We start from the raw sequence: 23,105 nt of genomic DNA, 5'->3' as shown, positions 1-23,105 counted from the left end.
GGTCAGGCTAGTTCCACCTTTAGTCTCCTGTCCTGCGGACTCTGACAACCTCCTGTTGTGTTCTACCCCAGGTAGTGACAGTGCCCAGGGCTCTGATGTGTCTCTCACAGCTTCTAAAGGTGAGACCCTGATGGGAGGGGTTGGACAGAGAGGACAGGACTGGGTGATGGGGATTCTCTGGGACATTTTGATTATGTGGTGAACTATTGAGAATGTCACCAGTTACATTGACTGACTTGAGTTTGTGATTATTTTCTTCTACAGCGTGAGACAGCTGCCTTGTCGGGGACTGAGTGACAGAAGATGCTTCACACACACTCACTCGCCAGCCCCATTTGTGACTCTAGGAACCTCTCACTTCTCTCTCTGCAAAGGGCATCTGAACGTGTCTGCATTCCTATCAGCATAGTGTGAGGAGGTGGGAGGCTGGCCCACCCCTGTTCCCACATCCCCTCCCCACACTTCCCTGTCCAGCAGAGGGGGGCTGGGCCCTCCCCATCCCTGTCTGTACTTCATGGAGCCCTGAGCTGCAGCTTCTTACTCCCTTATTGAAATTAGACTCTGAGTGTGGATTTGTATTTTCAATTTTTGCTGTGCGGGTTGTTAGGTTAATTATAGAGAAAACCCTGAAGTTTAAGAGGAAGTAAATGGGAGCACTGAGAATTTTCCAGAACCCGTGTGTCTGCTGTGCTGAGTCTGTTGCAGGGACAGGAGAGGCTGTGAGGACCGAGTGTGGTCAGGCCTGTGCCCAGTCTGTGCTCAGTGCATCGTGGGCTTTGACGTGGTCACTCCTCAGCTGGGTCACCTCTCTGCTCCTTTGTCCTTATCTCTTCAGTAGAACCTTGTCTCACCAGGACCTGTGATCACAGGGACTCAAATGTCACCCGAGCCTTGTAACTTGTCCAAATAAAGGACCCCTCCAGGTCTGTGAGTACCAATGGCATCATATGGTTGGTCAGCTGAGGCTCAGGCCTGGGTCCAACTATCTGCTGCCATATCTTGCATCTTTTTTTGTTGTTTTTTTGTTTCTGTGGAGCAATATGTCTTTTTGTTCTTGTTAGGAGTTCCAGTGTCATTCTCCTCTGGGTGTCCCTGTCTGACAGCAGCAGGTGCTCAAGCCAGTGACCTTGAGTCCAAGCTGGTGAGCTTTTGTTCAAACCAGATGAGCCTGCGCTCAAGCTGGTGACCTCGGGGCCTCAAACCTGGGTCCTCTGCATCCTAGTCTGACGCTCTATCCACTGCACCACCCCTGGTCAGGCGAGAATGTTTTAAATTTTTAACGTTATTTTTTTATTAAAGATTTATCTGTGAGCCAGATGCAGCCATCAAAAGAGCCACATCTGGGCCCTGGCCGGTTGACTCAGTGGTAGAGTGTCGGCCTGGCGTGCAGGAGTCCCGAGTTCGATTCCTGGCCAGGGCACACAGGAGGGGCGCCCATCTGCTTCTCCACCCCTCCCCCTCTCCTTCCTGTCTGTCTCTTTCTTCCCCTCCGCAGCCAAGGCTCCATTGGAGCAAAGTTGGCCCGGGCACTGAGGATGGCTCTGTGACCTCTGCCTCAGGTGCTAGAATGGCTCTGGTTGCAACAGAGCAATGCCCCAGATGGGCAGAGCATTGCCCCCTGGTGGGCGTGCCGGGTGGATCCTGGTCGGGCACATGCGGGAGTCTGTCTGACTGCCTCCCCGTTTCCAACTTCAGAAAAGTGCAAAAAAATAAAAAGCCACATCTGGCTCGCGAGTCACAGGTTCCCGACCTCTGTTCTAGATATAAGCAAGAAAGGGATTCAGCTATGAAACTTAAAAAAATCCAGATATAGTTAACTCCACCAATCTGAGCCAAAGAATAAGGCTGCACACACAGACACACACATGCACACACACGCACACAATGTGCACATCATGAAAATTCTCAACATACAGAAAAACTGGGAAAATACAAAGAACACCTAAATACCCGCAGCACAGATTCACCCCGTCAAGATTCTTCCTATCGTTTCAGCTGTGAGTTTGTGTATTTGAACACGTGTCAAAACACACACATCACGTCATTTCATCTCTAATACTTCAGCATAACCATGTCCTGCTACATAAGCACAGCACCATAACCACACTGAACAAAACTGGGGAAACTATTCCTAGTATCATTTCCCAGTCCATATTTAAATGTTCCTGGTTGGCTCAAGTACTGTCTTTATACCTGTGTTCTCCGAAGATGCTGCCAGGAATCACCACTAATTGGATTGTACTGTGTCTTATGTCCCTTTTAACCTCTCCCCACACAACCGTTTCTTACACTGCCTTTTTATTTTTTTATTTTTATTTTTGCACATGAGAGAGAGATGAGAAGCATCAACTTGGAGCTGTGGCACCTTGGTTGTTCACTGATTGCTTCGCATACGTGCCTTAGCCTGACCTGTGGTGGCTCAGTGGATAAAGCACCAATCTGGAATGCTGAGGTTGCTGGTTTGAAACCCTGAGCTTGCCTGGTGAAGGCACATATGGGAGTTGATGCTTCCTGCTCATACAGCCTTGGTGAGGGGAGAAGGGGGCTCAAGCCAAGCCAGTGACCCCTTGCTCAAGCCAGTGACCTTTGGGCTTCAAACTAGTGACCATGGTTCATGCTGATGATCCCTCACTCAAGCCAGATGAGCCCGCGTTCAAGCCTGTGACCTCGGTGTTTCAAACCTGAGACCTCAGCCTCCCTGGTCGAGTTTCTGTCCACTGCGTCACCAGCAGTCAGGACTTACACTGCCCTTTGAAAGAGGCCAGGCCCACTCTCTCATACAATATCCCACATTCTGAATCTGTGTGATGTTTCTAATGGTCTCACTGGACTTACTCCTCGATCTCAGGTATTCTGTATGAACTAGAACTGTGACCCACATGCCTGATCAGATTCAGATGAGAGGCTCCAACAATAACTTCATAGATGACATGTGGACTTCACCTCCATCTCCCCCGGAAGCGTGTGCTGACTGTCCTGTTGTCCCATTATTGATGAGCCCAAGTTGATCACTAAGTTGAGGTGGTGACAACCAGGTCTCTCTCCTCTGTAAAGATATTTTTCTCCCTTTTGTCAACAGCAATTTCAGGGCATGAGACTTGTGCATAATGAGATTTCCTGGTTCCCATTATGTGTTCTCCTAATGGTTCTGGAATCTACAGTGCCTCCCCTGACCATGATCACATTAGACTGCATTTATTAGCTGGCTATCATCTAAAGCAGTGGTCACCAAACCCCGGGCCTTGGATGGTTACCGGTCAATGGGCCATTTGGTACCAGTTCGCAGAGAAAGAATAAACAACATGAAACGTTGTCAGAATAACAAATTTAAATACAGCCTGAATAATGAGGACATGCTCGTTCCTCCTTTAACTTAGCCCAATAAATATTGTAAGTTCGACAATTATATTTAAAAATACCACAGTTTTTACTCCATTCACATAATGTTATTTTGTGCATTTATCCGTCCCACCCTAAAGGCCGGTCCGTGACAATATTTTCTGACATTAAACCGGTCTGTGGCCCAAAAAAGGTTGGGGACCACTGATCTAAAGCGAAGAACTTTTCATGGGACCTTAGAGTCCCTTCTGGAGAGTCAATATATATATATATGCTTGGTTTCATTTTCTTTCTTTTTTTTTTTAATTCAGTGAGAGGAGGAAAGGGAGAGACAGACTCCTGCATGCGCTCTGACCAGGATCCACCCGACAAGCCCACTAGGGAGTGATGCTTTGCCCATCAAGCATTGCTCTGTTGCTCAGAAACAGAGCTCTCCTTAGCACCTGAGGTGGAGTCCATGGAGCCATCCTCCGTGCCTGGGGCTAACTTGCTCCATTCGAGCCATGGCTGTGGGAGGAGAAGAGAGAGAGAGAGAGAGAGAAGCGAGAGGGGGAAGGGTGGAGAAGCAGATAGATGATGCTTCTTTGTGCCCTGACCTGGAATCAAACCAGGGACATCCATAGAACAGGCATATGCACTACCACTGAGCCAACCAGCCAGGGCCTAAATAAAAATTTTAAAATCTATATAAATAAAAATGTAAATGTTCATTTGTTCAAAATCTTAAATCTCTGAAAGTTCTTCAGTGATTGCTTTGAAATTTTGACACAACGTTGCATTCAAATACGCATGTGTTTTTATATAGTATACTATATACCTACTATTATATAGATGTCACACCTGTGACAGGTAACATGCTTTCTTTGAAAAACAGTGCCATCTGTTGGACATAAAAGCAACACATGCTATAATAAACATTTTACGATTCCATTTCAATGTTATGGGAGAAATATAAATCGCACATGGCTGAAGATATTTTCCGTCAAATACACATGAAAAATTCAAATATGAACATGGATTTCACCACAGAAATCTACAACGAAGCATTAATAATGATTGAAGATTTGTGCTTAGAAATCGTGAACCAAGTTCTCAATCAATTGGGAATGCCATCACTGAATTGATCTGCTGCTGCTTTCTTCAATGTAGAATTGTGTCATGAACAAAATTACAACACGGGTGATCTTTTGTCGTATGTGCAATCAAATATTCCTAAGCTAATGCTGAGCAAAAAGGCATTTACGATCAAAGAATGCAAACTGTCAATAATGGGGTGGGAGAAATCTCCTTAAATGCGCCAGGAGGAACTGGTAAAACCTTCCTAATATAGATCTATTCTGGCAGCAATTCGATCCTAAAATGACACAGCCTTAGCCTTGCGTCGTCCGGAATAACTGCGACATTGCTGCCAGGTGGAAGAGCTGCTCATTCCGCTTTGAAATTGCCATAGTATTTCCCAATATTCAAACCAATTATAAGAATCACAACTGGCTGAGTGAATGAGCTATTCTTGTGGTGAAGAACAAAGACATCTACGAACTTAACAATATTATTCAGTCTCACATTCAAAGCGAGGCAGTCACATACAAGTCCATCGACAGTGTTGTGGAAGCAGATGAAGCGGTTAATTAGCCAACAGAATTTTTGGATTCACTCAATCTGCCAGGGATGCCACCGCACGTACTGCAATTGAAAGTCAGCGTGCCAATTATCATGTTGTGAAATATCAACCAGCTAAAGCTTTGCAACGGCACGTGGCTTGCAGTAAAAAAATTAATGAGCAACGTCGTAGAAGCAACAATCTTTTTTTTTTTTTTTTTTTTTTACAGGGACAGAGAGAGAGTCAGAAGGGCAGATAGGGACAGACAGACAGGAACGAAGAGAGATGAGAAGCATCAATGATCAGTTTTTCGTTTTGACACCTTAGTTGTTCATTGATTGCTTTCTCATATGTGCCTTGACTGCGGGCCTTCAGCAGACCAAGTAACCCCTTGCTCGAGCCAGCAACCTTGGGTCCAAACTGGTGAGCTTTTGCTCAAACCAGATGAACCCACACTCAAGCTGGTGACCTCGGGGTCTAGAACCTGGGTTCTTCTGCATCCCAGTCCCACGCTCTATCCACTGAGCCACCACCTGGTCAGGCTAGAAGCAACAATCTTGACAAAATCTTTCAAAGGTGAAGATGTCCTCATTCCTCGCATTCCTATGATTCCAATGGAAATGCCATTTCAATTTAAGAGATTGCAATTCTCAATTCGATTGGTGTTTACAATCACCATCAACAAAGCTCAGGGCCCATCTTTAGAATTGTGTGGTTTAGATATAGAAACGGATTCCTTCTCACACGGACAATTATACGTTGCGTGTTCTAGAGTTGGCAAACCAGACAATCTCTACAGTGTGTCTGTAAAGTCATGGTGCACTTTTGACTGGTCACAGGAAAGCAACAAAAGACGATAGAAATGTGAAATCTGCACGAAATAAAAGGAAAACCCTCCCAGTTTCTGTAGGATCATGTGGCAGCATGTGTGCATGCACAGATGATGACGTAACACCATGTATACAGCGGAGCAGCCCACGGCCATGCCAGTTGAGATGTGGATGGTACAGAGGAAAGTTCAGTGTGTTCTGTGGCTCGCTAAATTAGAATCCATGACCAAAGTGCAACGTGAATATCGGCACATTTTATAACGAAGCACCACCACATAGGAATAACATTACTCGGTGGGATAAGCAGTTGAAGGAAACCGGCAGTTTGGTGGAGAAACCCCATTCTGGTAGGCCATCAGTCAGTGATGAGTCTGTAGAGGCTATACGGGATAGCTACCTTAGGAGCCCTAAAAAATCTGTGCGTGAGCCCACATCAAACTGCACTGAATAGGTATAAAATTGGGAGTTTTCCTTTTATTTGATGCAGATTTCACATTTCTATCATCTTTTGTTGCTTTCCTATGACCGGTCAAAAGTGCACCATGACTTTACGGACACACTGTATATCAGCACAGACAATGGAACAACAAAAGATACTGTATACCCACAAGCACTGTGAAATTAAACATATTAGGAATGTGTGCTTTCTCTTTTCTTTCCCATTTATCAGACTGAGCCACAGCAACGCATGGCCGGGTGCAGCTAGTTGAAAATAGAAAAGGACACCATGCAAACATTGGTAATGAGTTTACTGCTGTTAGCCAGAGCTTTGGGTAAAGCAAAAAAAATGTGTGTATACATGTATGTGAGTGCACAGGTGTGTGTATGTGTGTGTGTGTGTGTGTGCGCGCGCGCGCGCGTGCATGTGTGTGTTGGGGGCCGGAAGGGCTGCCAGACGGTGCCCACAAGTCCTGCCCTGAGTACTGGGGACAGAAGGGAGGAGGCCTGTGGGACAGAGGTCGACCCCATTCAAAGTCAGCCCAGGGACGTACTAGGACCGCGGCAGGGAGCACGCAAGGGCCGCCGGAAACGCGGAGGAATCGTAGTCTGTCTCCCACAGTCCGTCCCTCTCAGAAGGGTCACTGCCTGAAGGAGGAAGAAACCATAGACCAAGGCTGTTTAAGCTCAGAGTTCTGGGATCCCATCTCTGGCCGCCCCCTCCCCTCCCCTCCCCTCCTCTCCCCTCACCTCTGCTCATCTGTCCCCCCCCTCTACGTGCCCATGTCTCCTCCCTGACCCCATTCCTCCCGGAGAATGGCCGGCTCTCCACCCTCATGCTGTTCGGCCTCCTCCGCTTCCCTCCCGCAGACCCGGGCTCTGCACCTGGGGGCGCTGGACACGCACGTGCCCGTGACGATGAGGACGAGACCCGCCAGGAAGCCCACCAGGCCGAGGCCCAGGCCCAGGGCCCAGACCAGGGTCTCCGTGGTGTCCGGCAGCGGGCTGAGCAGCTGGGGATCTGGGCGAGAGAGTGGGGTCAGGCGCTGCGGAGGGTTCTAGAGGAGCGGCTATGGCCACACGGCGCGGGCGGAGTGGGCACAGGGGGCTGCGTACCCCAGAGCCGCAGGAGCGGCCCGGCCAGGCCCCAGTGCTCCACCCGCAGCCGTAGACGTTGTCTGCCGAGGGCACGAAGGGCAGGTAGTGGAACCGCAGGAACGAATGGTCCGGCTGGGAGAAGAAGCTGGTCTGGGCCACCCCCTCGGTGACGGCGTGACCGTCGCGCAGCCAGGTGACTTTGAGCACAGGGGGTAAGATGTCCACGATGCAGATGAGGACGTTGGGCTGGCCCAGCTCCACGCGGGACTTGGGGAGCACGGTCCCCCTCGGCGGCACTAGGAGAAACGAGGCCCCGAGTCTTACAGGATCGACCCTGCAGCCGGGCCTCAGTGGGACTGCGGCTGAGGGACGTTCCCTCCCCGTTGGCCAGCTGCGGGCAGGTAGCCGCTGGGGCAGGAAGGGACGGGGACAGAGGGAGAGGAGACTGGGGAGGGGGCGCCGGGCTCCTGTATCTGAGGGACCCTGAAGGGGTGTCCAGGCGGGAGGGTCCTTCCTCAAGAAGGAAGGGGTTGCCGAGGGGTCTGGAGAGTCCACAGCCTCCTGGGAAGGGAAGGGCCCAGAACCACAGCCGCAGGTCCTGAGAGCCGTGTGCCCCAGCGGACAGGGACCTGTCCGGTGGGAAGGGGCCTCTCTGGGCCGCCCCTGCCTGGGGAGGAGAGGGCTCGGTACCGCTGGTGGCTCTGGTGCGGTTGGAGCGCTCCACCATGACTCCCAGGTGGGCTCGGATCACCGCAATGCTGGCCAGCCCTCCCTGCGGGTCAAAGCGGGTGAGGTCCCCAAACTCTGGCAGGCGCCACGCAGCCTCCCTATTCTTCAGCTCCACGGAGAACAGCTGGTCCCCATCGAACTCATAGGCGAACTGGCCCGAGGCTCCGTAGGACTGGTAGAAGGCCGGTCCGTAGGAGCCCATGTGGTCCGCTGTGTGGGGTGAGGTCAGGGACGGAGAGAGAAAAAACCACGTGTCAGTCTCATCCATGACATGTGCTAGGCTGAGTCCCTGAGCCAGTGCCCCATCCTGGGTCTCAGGGGACAAGCCCTGATCTGACCTGAGCTGGTCCTTGGAGAGCGGAAGTGTTGCGGGGGTGGAGGAAAGGGACAGAGGACAGGGCACCTGGCCGGCACCCTGGACAGCACAGACACACAGGTGCAGCCGGCACACCAGGCTGGGAAGGGGGGAGGCAGCCCTAACCCTTCCTGGGGATGCCCGAGGCTACATCCCGGCGGTGTGACCACCCGCTCTGCCTGTGCTGGCCGGTCCTGTGCGTGAGATGAGGGGGTGTGGGGGGATGTTCAGGGTTCCCAAGACTGTGCTCCCCACTGGGGTTCACAGACAACAGGGAGACTGGTCTCTGAGGATCTCCATCCCGTGTTTTCAGACACAGCTCCTCCAGGGTTAAGAGAAACCCTGTCCCTCCACCTCCATTCCCAGGGCGAGCTCACTCTCTGACATCAAGTTTCCAGGGGTGAGTTTTCTACTAGAAGAGTCCAGAGGGAGAGATAAGGGGTGGGAGGCAGGGAGTCCATTTCAGGGGAAAAATTCCGGGAAGAGAAGAGGAGGAAGGGCGGGGCCAGCCTGGGGGTCTCTCCCTGGTGTCCTCACACAGCCCCTGAGCCCCAGGACTCAAGGGTGACAAAGAGCTCTCCGCGCAGGAGGGGGGGTCAGGACACAGTCCAGGGTCCCCAGGCCTGGCTCTCAGGGTCTCAGCCCGAGGGCGGAGTCTGGGCGTGGAAGGTCAGTGTTGGGGAGTCCCCGTTTCCCAGAGTTTCACTTCTGCTTCTGACAACCTGTGTCAGGTCCTCCCTCCTGGATACGCATGACGCGGCCACAGATGTCACTCCCATTGGGTATCCAGTTTCTAGAGAACCCAATCAGCTTCTCCGCTGTCCCGGGTTATAAGGTGTCCGCGGATCCAAACAACAACGCAGATTGTCCCCAGACCTTGAGAACTCCAGTTATGGGGTCCCCAACCTTCTTCCTGCTGCTCTCGGGGGCCCTGGTCCTGACCCCGACCTGGGCGGGTGAGTGCGGGTCGGAAGGGAACGGCCTCTGCGGGGAGGAGCGAGGGGACCCGGCGGGGGCGCCAGATCCCGGCGAGAGCGTGTGTTCACTGTCCCGGCCCTGACCTCCCACACCGCTCCGTCCTAACTCCTCCTTCGTCTTATACCTGCGGACCTGGGACCCGCGCAGAGTGGAGGGTCACAGGTCTCACCCCTCCCCGTCCCCAGGTCCGCACTCCCTGCGATATTTCTACACCGCCGTGTCCCGGCCCGGCCGCGGGGAGCCCCGCTTCTTCGCCGTCGGCTACGTGGACGACACGGAGTTCGTGCGGTTCGACAGCGACGCCGCGAATCCGAGGGCGGAGCCACGGGCGCCGTGGATGGAGCAGCCGTGGGTGGAGCAGGAGCGCCCGCAGTATTGGGACCGCGAGACGCGGAACTTCAAGGGCACCGCACAGATTAACCAAGCAGACCTGAACACCCTGCGCGGCTACTACAACCAGAGCGAGGACGGTGAGCCACGCGGGCGGGTCCCGGTCACGACTCCATTGCCACGGATGAGCTGGGGTCGCCCGAGTGTCCAGGTCCGAGCTCCACCCGAGACCGCAGGACCCCTAGCCCACCCGGGAGGAGCCCACGGGGACTTTGACGCGGTTTCGTTTTTGGTTTCGGTTTAATCCCCGCGGTCGGGGCGGGGGCGGGGCCGAGTGGGCGGGGCTGACCGCGGGGCGGGGTCAGGGTCTCACACCCTCCAGTGGATGTACGGCTGCGAAATGGACCCGGACGGGCACCTCCTCCGCGGGTACAGACAGCACGCCTACGACGGTACCGACTACATCGCCCTGAACGAGGACCTGCGCTCCTGGACCGCGGCCGACGCGGCGGCTCAGATCACCCGGCGCAAGTGGGAGGAGGACGATGAGGCGGAGCGCCTGAGAATCTACCTGGAGGGCAGGTGTATGGAGGGACTCCGCCTTTACCTGGAAAAGGGCAAGGAGACGCTGCAGCGCGCAGGTACCAGGGCCGCGGCGCTCCCTCCTCTCCCCTCGGGCTGCGGCTCCTACACGGAGACAGGAAATGGACCGGGGTCAGAACACCATCCTTTGGGTCGGGACATTGAGTCCCCTGGGTTTTCAGATTCGGGACCAGACAGCGACTCCCCCTTCTCTCAGGGACAATTAGGTGCAGTCTCTCTGGGATGGAGGGGAAACGAACCCTGAAATAACCCGTCAGCGGCTCCCCTTGACCCTGGCAGTGGCCCTGGGACCCATGGGGACTTTCTCCCTCAGGCCTTGTTCTCTGTCCCCCACCCAGTGTGTCTGAGGTCTCACCCAGCTTTTCTGGGTCATTTGTCCTCCACCCAGGTTGGGACCAGAAATCCCTTTTCTCCCCTCAGAGACCTTTTTCCTTCCCTGGGCTGTGTCACTCTGACTCTAGAACTTTCCAGAAACTAAGAAATCATCCCAGGTGCCTCTGTCCAAGCTTGTGTCTGGAATTTGTGCTCCCTCCCCCACCCCAGCTGTCCTGTCCACTCTCAGGATGGTCATAGGAGTGCTGCTGGAGTGGCCCATGACATATGCAAAGTTCTAGAATTTTCTCACCCTTCCCCTCAGACCCCCCAAAGGCACACGTATCCCATCACCCCATCTCTGACCATGAGGTCACCCTGAGGTGCTGGGCCCTGGGCTTCTACCCTGCGGAGATCACCCTGACCTGGCAGCGTGACGGCCAGGACCTGACCCAGGACATGGAGTTTGTGGAGACCAGGCCTGCAGGGGACGGGAGCTTCCAGAAGTGGGCGGCCGTGGTGGTGCCCCCTGGAGAGGAGCAGAGCTACACGTGCCATGTGCAGCACGAGGGGCTGCCCAAGCCGCTGTTCCTGAGATGGGGTGAGGAGAGGACGTGGGCACAGAGCCTCTTCTCAGGGAGCAGGGGTCTCTGGAGGACTTCAGCAGGGTCAGGGCTGCAGCCTGGGGGTCAGGGTCCTGACCTTCCCTTCCCAGAGCCTCCTCAGGCCACCACACCCACTTTGGTCACCGTTGCTGTCCTGGTCCTCCTTGGAGCTGTGGTCACTGGAGCTGTGGTGGGAGCTGTGATGTGGAGGAGGAGGCGCTCAGGTAGGGAAGGGTGGGGTCTGAGTTTCTTGTCTCACAGGGGGTTTCAAGCCCTGGAACAAGTGTGTCCACTTCATTAATGAGAATTACTGTCCCCACTCATGTGCTTGCCCAGTCTGGGGCTGTTTGCTAACACCGACTCTTTAGTGAGGCACGTATGAACATTAGGGACAGATTTGTCACCTTGATGTCTCAGCAATGGGGACCTGGTCCCCAACCGTCAGAAGTCAGAGGGGAGGGTCCTGCTGAGGACAGTCCTTCAGAAGGATGGTTGGTCCAGTCCCCCCAGTTTACTTTTCTTGAGTTTCCTGGTCCTGCCCTGGGTCTGTACTCACAGTTCTGGAAACTTCTTTGAGGCCCAGGACTAGGGGTTTCTTTAGGACCTCATGACCCTGCCTCCTCCCTGGTCTCTCACAGGATATTTTCTTCCCACAGGTGGGAAAGGAGGGAGGTACGCTCAGGCTGTTAGTGAGTATGGAGGGGGTGACCCCTGAGACCCTGTGACAGTGCAGATGGGAGCCCATGGGGGATCTGACCCCCCATAATTCCTCCTTTAGTCTTCTGTCCTGGAGGTTTTAACCAAATCTGTTGTGTTCTATCCCAGGCAGTGACAGTGCCCAGGGCTCTGATGTGTCTCTCAAGGCTTCTAAAAGTGAGACCCTGATGTGGGGAGGGGTTGGGGCAGAGGGGACAGGACTGGGTGATGGGGATTCTCAGGGACATTTTGAGCATGAGGAGAGCTATTGAGAATCTCACCCTTTACAATAACTGACCTGAGTTTGTTTGTGATTACGTTCTTCTACAGCGTGAGACAGCTGCCTTGTCGGGGACTGAGTGACAGAAGATGCTTCACACACACTCACCCGCCAACCTTGTTTGTGAATTCAGGAACTTCTTACTTCTCTCTCTGCAAAGGGCACCTGAAAATGTCTGCATTTCTGAACATAGTGTGAGGAGGTGGGATTCTGGACACTCCTGTTCCCATGTCCCCTCCCCACACTTCCCTGTCCAGCAGAGGGGGCTGGGCCCTCCCCATCCCTGTCTGTACTTCATGGAGCACTGAGCTGCAGCTTCTTACTCCCTTATTGAAATAAGACTCTGGGTGTGAGTTTGTATTTTCAGTTCTTGCCATGAGGGGTTGTTGTGTTAATTAAAAGAGAAGACCCTAAAGTTTGAGAGGAAATAAATGGAAGCACTGAGAACTTTCCAGAACCCGTGTGTCTGCTGTGCTGAGTCTGTTGCAGGGACAGGAGAGGCTGTGAGGACCGAGTGTGGTCAGGCCTGTGCCCAGTCGGTGCTCAGTGCATCGTGGGCTTTGACGTGGTCACTCCTCAGTTGGGTCACCTCTCTGCTTCTTTGTCCTCATCTCTTCAGTAGAACCTTGTCCCTCCAGGACCTGCGATCACAGGGACTCAGATGTCACCCAGGCCTTGTAACTTGTCCTAATAAAGGACCCCTCCAGGTCTGTGAGCACCGATGGCATCATACAGTTGGTCAGCTGAGGCTCAGGCCTGGGTCCACCTATCAGCCCCGTCTCCTGGGTCTTTATTTGTTGTTTCTTTGTTTCTGTGGAGCAATATGACTGTTCTTGTTCATGTTTGGAGTTCCAGTGTCATTCTCCTCTGGGTGTCCCTGTCTGACAGCAGCAGGTGATGACTTGTCTGTCATTGTCCCACAGAGCTAAGGGGGTCCCTGCACACAGGGTCTGTGGTGTCGAGAGAAGAAGTTTCAGATGCATCCTGCTCTTTTCTCCTTTTGTGAGTTGATGGTTTTTTCCCATCTGTTCCAAACCTTTTCAAAACAAAAAATAAAATAACAAATTCTGGAATCAGCAGAGAGGAGGGATTCCTCACCTTAGAGAAGTCCCTGCTGGAATTCTTTCTGCCCGCCCTCCCTCCCCTGCCCTGCGCTCCAGGGCTGGCTCAGTGCAGACTCTGGGATGTGCAGAGCGGGGTCCACTGTAGATTTAGGGGGAGCAGCCCGGGAAAGTGCAGGTGCATTGCGGTCAGTGTGAGGGCACCTTGTGCTGCAGCCACCACAGGACAGCTGTGGTCTGAGGCCCCATCAATAGAGACGCGTCTCTAGCGCAGGGAGCTGCCCCACACGGACCACTCAGGAACCACGACTGGTTGTGTGCAGACGTGTGGCACTCTTGTTCACATGGGGATATCACTGAAGTCAGATCAGGAACACTGCTGGCCTTGGGAGCATGTGTCATGTGGGGAGGGACAGGTGTGTGTATGAGCGCAGTAAACAGGGAGGTGTCTGTGTCAGACGGGGGAGGTGTCCTGGGGAAGGCGATCCCGAGTGTGGGCTGTGGGGACAAGGAACATGGCTGTTTGATCTGAGGGGTCAGTGTGAGTCTCCCTGGGAAGGTGGCCTTGAGGAAAGATGTGAAGGACATGAGGAAACCCACGAGGATGTGTACAGGAGTGCTGTCCAGGCAGGAACCTCCAGTGCAAATGCCCTGGGGCAGGAGAGTGTGGTGTCTGGGTAGAGCTAGGAGGCCTGTGTGGGAATCGGGCAGAGAGTGATGGAGATGAGACAGAGGCTCGGCCAGACCTCGGGGCCTAAGGGTGTTAGAAGGGGAGGGACTGTGGTCTGAGTGAGGTGGGAGTCACAGTTGAGAACAGGAGAGGGACGTGGTCTGACGTCCCCTTTGAAGGGTCGCTGTGGCTGCTGTGCTGAGAACAGACGTGGAGGCGAGGGGGGCAGTGGGAGCAGGAGGGTCTGGCAGGCTCCAGGCTGGAGGTGCTTCTGTGGGGCGCGCAGTGGACTCACAGCATTCCTGATGGTTAGTCTGGGCTGAGAGAGGAGTCAAATCCCTAAACATCTCAGAGGATGCAAGAGACAGACACTGTCAGGAAAGATGGGGAGGAGGCATATCTGAGGGGAATCACAAGGATTCGTTGTAGGAGATGTTGGAGCTGATATGTTTGTTAGAAATACAAGGGAGTCGTCCATTTGGCAGCTGGACAGAGAAGCCTGGTGATGAGGAGAGATGTCAGCTGGAGAAATAGACTTGAGAGGAGACACTTAGAAATGATCTTTAATCTTTGTAAATGGAGGAGGAGACCCAGGCAGTGATGGCTGCAGAAGACAAAGGAGGAAGGACTGACCAGGACCCAGTGCTGAGCCATCTGCTCAGACACACACCAGAGCCGACGGCACAGTTCTGTCCCCGCGTCTAGAAGGCATGGCGACCACGGAGTCCCAGACTTCCCTGTGCGCAGGGGTCACCTGCCGTTTTGTTCAGACTCAGACGGTCGGGAGCAGAGTGTGAGCGTCTGGATTAGAACAGGGTCGGTGCTGCTGCTGCTGGTCTTCAGGTCACACGTTCAGTAGCAGGAACCAGACCAGGGCCCACAGGGCTGTGTGTCAGCCTCACCTGCAGGGCCGGTTACACGGTGACTCCTGGTCTGGAGCCTAATTCTCAGGGACGGTGGGTCTGGGAGGGGCCTGGGGGTGTGTAAGAAGATGTGATGTTGGGAGTTACATCTCATTCTCTCCGCCTTGGGGCAGAGTCAGGTGGAAGATTTAGGAAGTGGCCCCGGGTCAGGGTAATAAAATCTCTGAACACTTGCTCTCTGAAACTGTTCCCCTGATTGATTTCTTGCAGCAAACAATGGAATCCCAACTGTTTCTACTTCAGATATAAAGCAGTATTTACATGACATTGGGTCTAATAGTGTTTGGGGAAAACCACAGACCGGGTTGAGGCCACACAGCCAGGAGCAGACCCACAGTCCAGCCGAGGTCGGGTCCCACACAGGAACCACTGTCCTGCTGCTGGGCACATGTCACTGCTCACACCCCTGACTCCCTGATGCTGGGCCCTGGTCCTGTGGTCGGGACTGTCACAAAGGACTAAAAACCAAAGCACAGTCCTTGTTGCCTCATTTCAGTGTGGTTTCCCTCAAGGTCCATGAACACCTCATCCTCCTATCGGCCGACCTGGTCAGGCTCCGAGAGCAGGAAGGGGCTCAGCTGCAGGAGGCTCACCCTCTCCGGCATCTGCTGCAAAGGAGCCGAGAGGCAGTGTCCCTTGTTCGCGCCCCTCTGAGGTGCTGCTGTGATGCTGGGTGTCCCTCTCAGGTAACTGCCTCACTCCTGTCCCTGCAGCCACCCTCCCTCCTCCCCCACAGACACCACAGGGTCCCCCTCAGAGGGGGCGGAGCTCTGGCTGCCGCTGGTCTCCATGCCAACAGCGGGACCCACCCTGCGGGACATCCACCGGGACTTGCAGAGCTGCCCCCATGTCTGACCCTGACAAGGAAGGAACCACTTCGGGGGTCCGAGGACAAACGCTGTGTGTCAGCGAGGAGGACCACAGTGACGGGAGACTGAGGATGAGGACGGCTCTGTCCCCACCTCACATGTCACCGTCCATTTGGACATCAATGCCAAAGGTGCTCAGACTTTCATATGACTAAAGCTACTTCTAGAATCCTGGCGTTGTTTCTCCCACACTGTGACTGTTACAGGCAGTTCCTCAAAAGCCTGATGGAGCACCTGCTCTCCGGGGGCCCAAAGGAGCTTAGGGACCTCACTCCGGATTTCCTGGTCCAGTTCACTGCCATCCAGTGTCGCCTGCTGATGGCAGTTTAGGTGGAAAGTTGCCAACAGCCAATATACAGCTGCTTCGTTTGTGTCTGATGAACGTTCCCTCCTTCAGGGGCACCTGTAGATTAAAAAAAAAAAAGTTGCCTTCTCACTGCTAACCAATCTCTCTAAATTTCAAAGTCCACACACATCACGGATGCTGAGCACTGCAGTTCTCTTATTTACATCGAGTATCTGCCGTAAACTGAACTACCTTAGAATGTTACATTTTTTAAAAGTGTAAATTTCATTGATTTCAGCAAAAGGCAGTGCGAGGAACGTTTATTCCTTGTTGCCCTGACGGGGATCGAACCAGCAACTTCTGCGCTTTCAGATGTTGTTCTAACTAATCGAGCTATTTGGCCTCAGGTAGAGCCTAATTTTCATTCAACATCATGTTATTTGAATGTTTACCAAGTCATTATACATTATTATTATCTTAAAATTTTTCTCAAAATTAGTATGAAAAGCTTCAAAGGTACCTAAAGTTTGAAAGAAGGACATACAGTTACCCTAAATTTAATAATTTTAATATTTTGCCACATTTTCTCTACCTAATATACTTTTATAATTTTTGCTCTATATTTGAAAATCGCCTGCCAACATCATGACACTCACCCCTGAATATTTCGGTGTTCACCTCTTGAAAATACCCCTTTTCTTCAAAGAACATTATTACACTGAAGGAAATAGCTGTAATTCCCTAACAGTATGAAGTGTCAAAGTCACACAAGGTCCTCTGTGTCATCCCCCCAGAGCCTCTCACGTGGAGAAGAGGAGAGCTCAGGGCCTTGTGCCGTCTCTGAGTGTCCACCCCTCCCGGCCACCTCTCTCTCTGTCTCCTTGAGGGTAACACCACGTAAACTGAGAAACAGAAACATTTCCTTCACTCCCTTTTCTTCAGTTTTTTTAAACTCGGATTTTGAAATGAAATCATCTCTTATTTGGGAACAACATCTCACTGTCTACAAAACCGTCCACAGTGTGGACATGCACACGGGGCTCTGGGGCTCATAGCACAGCCCCCTGGGGGTCTCTCCCTGGTGTCCTCACACAGCTCCTGGGCCAGGACTCAGGGTGACAGGGTGACAAAGTGCTCTCCGTGCAGGAGGAGGGGTCAGGACACAGTCCCGGGTCACCAGGCCTGGTTCTCAGGGTCTCTGTCCGAGGATGGAGTCTGGGTGGGGAAGGTAAGTGTTGGGGAGTGTCATCTCCCCGATTTTACTTCTTCCTCTCACGTGTGTGGGGTTCTCCTTCCCGGATACTCATGATGCGGCCACAGGCGTCACTCCCACTGGGTGTCCGGTTTCCAGAGCAGCCAATGGGGACACCGCCGTCCTGGTTATACGGTCTCCGCGGATCCACCCTACGCGGAGTCTCCCCAGATCCTGAGAATGGAGTTATGGGATCTTCAACCCTTGTCCTGCTGATCTCGGGGACACTGGGTCCCGGACCTGGGCGGGTGAGTGAGGGTCGGAAGGGAACGAACGCTGCGGGGAGGAGCGAAGGGACTCGGCGGGGGCACAGGACCCCGGGGAGCTCGTGTCCATCACCCCGTCCTGACCTCAGATCCCAGCTCAATTTCCGCCTCGAGGTCGCTTGGTCCTGACCCGCCTCCTGCTCTGTCCCGCCTCTTTTCCGTCTCAGAAACTCCTCCCCTCCTTTCCTGCAACCAGGGACTGGGACACACACAGGAAGGAGGGTGACAGGTCTCAGCCCCTCCCCGTCCCCAGGTCCCCACTGCCTGAGATATGTCTACACCACTTTGTCCCGGCCTGACTGCAGAGCCCTGGACTACATGGACACACAGGCAGTGCTCAGGCAATGAGGATAGCTTGTGGACTCTGCTTTAGGCACTAAAAATAGCTTTGTGGCCGAGCAACATCCACAGGTGGGCAGTGAATGGCCCTGTAGGGGGCTTGCCCTAGCTTGGGGTCATCATATATACAAGTCTGTCTCTCCACCTCCTGTCCTCTCACTTAAAGAAAAAAACAAAACAACAACAACTTGGAGATCATCCCAGGTGCCTCTGTCCAGCTGGTGTCTGGGTTTTGTGCTCCCTCCCCCACCCCAGCTGTCCTGTCCACTCAGGATGGTCACAGGAGTGCTTCTGGAGTGGCCCGTTATACTTTGCATAACAAATTCAAGGTTTCAGAATTTTCTTGTCTCAGACCCTGCAAAGACACACGTGAACCACCACCCCATCTCTGACCATGAGGTCACCCTGAGGTGCTGGGCCCTGGGCTTCTACCCTGCGGAGATCACCCTGACCTGGCAGCGTGACGGGCAGGACCTGACCCAGGACATGGAGCTTGTGGAGACCAGGCCTGCGGGGGACGGGAGCTTCCAGAAGTGGGCGGCCGTGGGGGTGCCCCCTGGAGAGGAGCAGAGCTACACGTGCCATGTGCAGCACGAGGGGCTGCCTGAGCCCCTGACCCTGAGATGGGGTGAGGAGGGGACGTGGGCACAGAGCCTCTTCTCAGGGAGCAGGGGCCTCTGGGGGACTTCAGCAGGGTCAGGGCTGTGGCCTGGGGGTCAGGGCCCTGACCTTCCCTTCCCTTCCCAGAGCCTCCTCAGGCCACCATCCCCACTGTGGTCACCGTTGCTGTCCTGGTCCTCCTTGGAGCTGTGGTCACTGGAGCTGTGGTGGGGGCTGTGATGTGGAGGAGGAGGCGCTCAGGTAGGGAAGGGTGGGGTCTGAGTTTCTTGTCTCACAGGGGGTTTCAAGCTCAGGAAGAAGTGTGTCCACTTCATTAATGGGAAGTACTGTCCCCACATGTGTGCTTGACCAGTCTGGGGCTGTTTGCTAACACTGACTCTTTAGTGAGGCACGTGTGAACATGAGGGACAGATTTATCACCTTGATGAGTCAGTGATGGGGACCTGGTCCCCAACAGTCACAGGTCAGAGGGGAGGGTCCTGCTGAGGACCGACCTTCAGAAGGACGGGTGGTCCAGTCCCCACACATGTACTTTCCTCAGGTTTCCAGATCCTGCCATGAGTCTGTAGTCACAGTTCTGGAAACTTCTCTGGGGTCCAGGACTAGGGGTTCCTTTAGGACCTCATGGCTCTGCCTCCTCCCTGGTCTCTCACGGGATGTTTTCTTCCCGCAGGTGGGAAAGGAGGGAGCTACGCTCAGGCTGCCAGTGAGTATGGAGGGGGTGACCCCTGAGACCCTGAGACCCTGTGACAGTGCAGACGGGAGCCATGGGGGACCCCACTCCCCATAGTTCCTCCTTGAGTCTCCTGTCCTGGGGGCTCTGACCACGTCCTGTTGTGTTCTACCCCAGGCAGTGACTGCACCCAAGGCTCTGATGTGTCTCTCATGGCTTCTAAAGGAAAGATCCTAATGGGAGGGGTTGGGGCAGAGGGGACAGGACTGGGTGATGGGGATTCTCTGGGACATTTTGAGCATGAGGTGAACTATTGAGAATGTCACCAGTTACAGGCACTGACCTGAATTTGTTTGTGATTATTTCCTTCTACAGAGTGAGACAGCTGCCTTGTCGGGGACTGAGTGACGGAAGATGCTTCACACACACACACACACACACACACACACACTCACCAATCCCATTTGTGACTTCAGGAACCTCTCACTTCTCTCTCTGCAAAGGGCATCTGAACCTGTCTGCATTCCTATCAGCATAGTGTGAGGAGGTGGGAGACTGCCCCCCCCTGCCCCCCACGTCCCCTCCCCACACTTCCCTGTCCAGCAGAGGGCGCTGGGCCCTCCGCATCCCTGTCTGTATTTTGTGGAGCCCTGAGCTGCAGCGTCTCACTCCTTTATTGAAATAAAACTCCAGGTGTAGCCTGACCAGGCGGTGGCGCAGTGGATAGAGCATTGGACTGCGATGCAGGGGACCCAGGTTCGAGACTCCAAGGTTGCCAGCTTGAGCGCAGGCTCATCTGGTTTGAGCAAAAGCTCACCAGCTTGGACACAAGGTCTCTGGCTGGAGCAAGGGGTTACTCAGTCTGCTGAAGGCCCATGGTCAAGGCACATATGAGAAAGCAATCAATGAACAACTAAGGTTTTGCAACGAAAAACTGATCATTGATGCTTCTCATCTCTCTCTGTTCCTGGCTGTCTGTCCCTGTCTGTCCCTCTCTCTGACTCTCTCTCTGTCCCTGTAAAAAAGAAAAAAAAAAAAAAAACCTCCGGGTGTGAATGTGTCTGACTCCTGTGCAGACTCCGGGATGTGCTGAGCGGGGTCCACTGCAGATTTAGGGGGAGCGGCCCGGGAAAGTGCAGGTGCATTGGGGTCAGTGTTAGGGCACCTTGTGCTGCAGCCGCCACAGGACAGCTGTGCTCTGAGGCCCCATCAACAGAGACGCGTCTCTAGCGCAGGGAGCTGCCCCACACGGACCACTCAGGAACCACGACTGGGTGTGTGCAGACGTGTGGCACTGTTGTTCACGTGGGGACATCACTGAAGTCAGATCAGGAACACTGCTGGCCTTGGGAGCCTGTGTCGTGTGGGGAGAGACAGGTGTGTATGAGTGCAGTAAACAGGGAGGTGTCTGTGTCAGAAGGGGAGGTTTCCTGGGAAAACGCAGTGGGGAAGGCGATCCCAAGTGTGGGCTGTGGGGACAGGAAGATGGCTGTTATTTTATTTTATTTTAAAATAGCAAGAGACAGAAAGAGAGAAAGGAGAGAGCTGAGAAGCACCAACTCAGAGCCGTGATACTTTTAGTTGTTCATTGATTGCATCTATATGTGCCTCTGGGGGCTCCAGCCAAACCATTGACCCCCTTGCTCAAGCCATGACCTTGAGCTTCAAGACAGCAATCTTTGGGCTCAAGCCAGTGACTCTGGGATCATGTCTGTGATCCCATCCTCAAGGTGGCAACCTTGGGGTTTTAAACCTGGGACCTCGGTGTACAGGTCAACAATCTATCCACTTTGAATGACTGCAGGATATTAAATGTGAAGCTTGCTATCTGCTGGAGATGAAGATGTTGAGCAGGGTCACTTGCTGTGCATGCATCTTTAAACTCTCCCAGTGTTTCAAAGTGTAGTAAGCGACCTGTTTCAATGTCAGCGATGAAGAGTTCCAGCTTGTTTTCAAATGCAAACACTGCTTGTTGAAGGGATAAGACTGTATTTCCAACGCCTTGCATTTTCACATTGAGCTGGTTCAGATGTTCAGTCATGTCCACGAGATAGTAGAACTTCAGGAGCCACTCAGTGTTACAAAACTCAGGATGCTCGACGTTTTTCATTTCATGAAAAGTCCTGATTTCGCTCAGAAAACCCGCGAAACGTCTGAGCACCTTCCTTCTTGGTAAGCAGACCAGGATAATTATTCCCAACTTCATCCACAGTGTTTTAAACTGCAGATCATTTAAAGCTCGGGCAACAATAAAGTTGACCACCCGAATGACCAGCGACATCACCTCACCAAGCTGCTCACCACACGTCTGAGCACAAAGCGCCTCCTGATGTAGGATGCAGTGAAAACTTAGGATGGGTCTCTTTTCAAGTTCACGAAGAAGCACTACAAATCCTCTGCTTTTCCCCACCATGCACGGAGCACCATCAGTACACACCAAATAAGTTTATCCATCAGTAGATTTTTTGTTTAGTGAACTCAGTGAAAGACTTGAATAAATCCTCCCCTCTTGCTGTCTCTTTCATGGGTAAAACAGCAAGACTTTCCTCACGTAGTGTGTCACCGACAGCATACCTTGCAATCACGCAGAACTGAGATAAATGGCTTAAGTCTTGATTCATCCAAAGCGAGAGAAAAGAATGGTGCTGCATTTATGTCCTTCACTTGTGTTGCCTCAGTTTGATTTGCCATCATGATGGTTGGATCGTAAACAGTTCTTGCCAACAGAGGCGTGTCTTTTATTCGTTTCATTATCTTGTCTTTATCTGAAAAGTCTGTCAAAAGTTCATTGGCAACATCAAGCATGAATGTTTGGCATACTTCCCATCTGTGAATGGCTTTCTGTTTCTCACAATTGCTAAAGCACCAGCAAAGCTAGCCAATTCCAGTCACCTTGTTGGGTCCAAACACGGAGTTGCTGCTGACTAGCTTGCACTCTGCACAGTAGCTCATGACATGCTTTCTTCCTGCTGTCCCCAGCTGGATATTTCGATGCAAATGTAGTATGGCGTGTGTCAAAGTGCCGCTTTATATTTTGCCGCTTTTCGATGCAATTGTATCATTGCATATTAGAGACAGTGCAGAACCTGCTCTCTCCACAAAGGCTAATTCTTCTGTCCAATCCTGCTGAAAAGTATGATACTCCTCGTTTGTTTTTCTTTTAGCCATCTTCTTCGTCAAAAGGGTTTCTGCAATTAGCTAACTGACTAGTTGATTAAAAGGAGGGAGGTTTACTTCCTGACCTCATAACAACCTGTGTACATTACACATTATCCAATAAAAATTTGGTGTTGTCCTGGAGGACAACTGTGATTGGCTCCAGTCACCCGCAACCATGAACATGAGTGGTAGGAAATGAATGGATTGTAATACATGAGAATGTTCTATATTTTTAACATTATTATTTTTTTTATTAAAGATTTGTCTGTGAGCCAGATGCAGCCATCAACAGAGCCACATCTGGGTCACGAGCCATAGGTTCCCGACCCCTGCTCTACACCGTGACTCTTACTTTGTGTTTGCCTTTATTTAGACTGACCTGGACACTAATGCAGCCCAGCAACTTACGTGGACTGTCTTACCCCAGGGGTTCAGAGACAGCCCTAACCTGTTTGTGCAGACACTAGCTCAGGATTTAGCAGCATGCAATCTCGAAACTAGTACTCTCTTACAATATGTAGATAACCTACTCCTCTGCAGCCCCTCCCTGCCTGCCTCAAGGAGATACACCACCCTTCTTATCTTCCTCACCATGAAGGGATATTGTGTCTTCTCTGCTAAGGCTCAACTTCACTCTCAGTCTGTAGTCTATCTGGGCATCACCTTAACCCCCACCACCTGAGGTCTCACCCTAAATCAAACTCAGACCCTCCAAAGTCTCCAACCACCTACCACCACAGATCAAATCCTTTCTTTCCGCCCTGGACAGTTGGTTCAGGGTAGAGCGTCAGCC

The 23,105-nt window shown here is 52.8% G+C and overlaps 2 protein-coding genes across 20 annotated transcripts in view; one reads left to right on the top strand and one right to left on the bottom strand.

Moving 5' to 3' along the window:
- LOC136333482 (patr class I histocompatibility antigen, A-108 alpha chain-like) overlaps window positions 1-19,831 on the top strand; it is a 47,191-nt gene extending 27,360 nt beyond the window's left edge. For 2 of the 19 annotated variants that reach the window (XM_066280468.1, XM_066274733.1), the window contains exons 7-8: window positions 12,043-12,090; window positions 12,244-12,650. In XM_066280468.1, the coding sequence (XP_066136565.1) occupies window positions 12,043-12,090; window positions 12,244-12,248 (53 nt within the window). In that variant the 3' untranslated portion in view covers window positions 12,249-12,650. Of the gene's footprint in view, window positions 1-71; window positions 120-264; window positions 3,998-9,235; window positions 9,346-9,552; window positions 9,838-10,062; window positions 10,339-10,937; window positions 11,214-11,327; window positions 11,442-11,873; window positions 11,907-12,042; window positions 12,091-12,243; window positions 12,654-18,211; window positions 18,488-18,606; window positions 18,721-19,153; window positions 19,187-19,330; window positions 19,505-19,528 lie in introns of those variants that run through there. The other 17 variants (XM_066238107.1, XM_066235159.1, XM_066278800.1 and 14 more) reach the window with 17 other exon arrangements.
- Window positions 6,661-8,302, bottom strand: LOC136320959 (HLA class II histocompatibility antigen, DO alpha chain-like). The gene is given in 5 exon segments (XM_066254108.1): window positions 6,661-6,858; window positions 7,098-7,228; window positions 7,324-7,368; window positions 7,371-7,601; window positions 7,996-8,302. Coding segments are annotated over 5 exon segments (828 nt in total). The 3' UTR covers window positions 6,661-6,744.
- Window positions 19,832-23,105: the final 3,274 nt, after the last annotated feature.

This window comes from Saccopteryx bilineata, chromosome 1 (assembly GCF_036850765.1).
Source record: "Saccopteryx bilineata isolate mSacBil1 chromosome 1, mSacBil1_pri_phased_curated, whole genome shotgun sequence".
Lineage (NCBI taxonomy): Eukaryota > Metazoa > Chordata > Mammalia > Chiroptera > Emballonuridae > Saccopteryx > Saccopteryx bilineata.
Note: the sequence above shows the minus strand (reverse complement) of the source record. Positions and strands in the feature narration are given on the sequence as shown.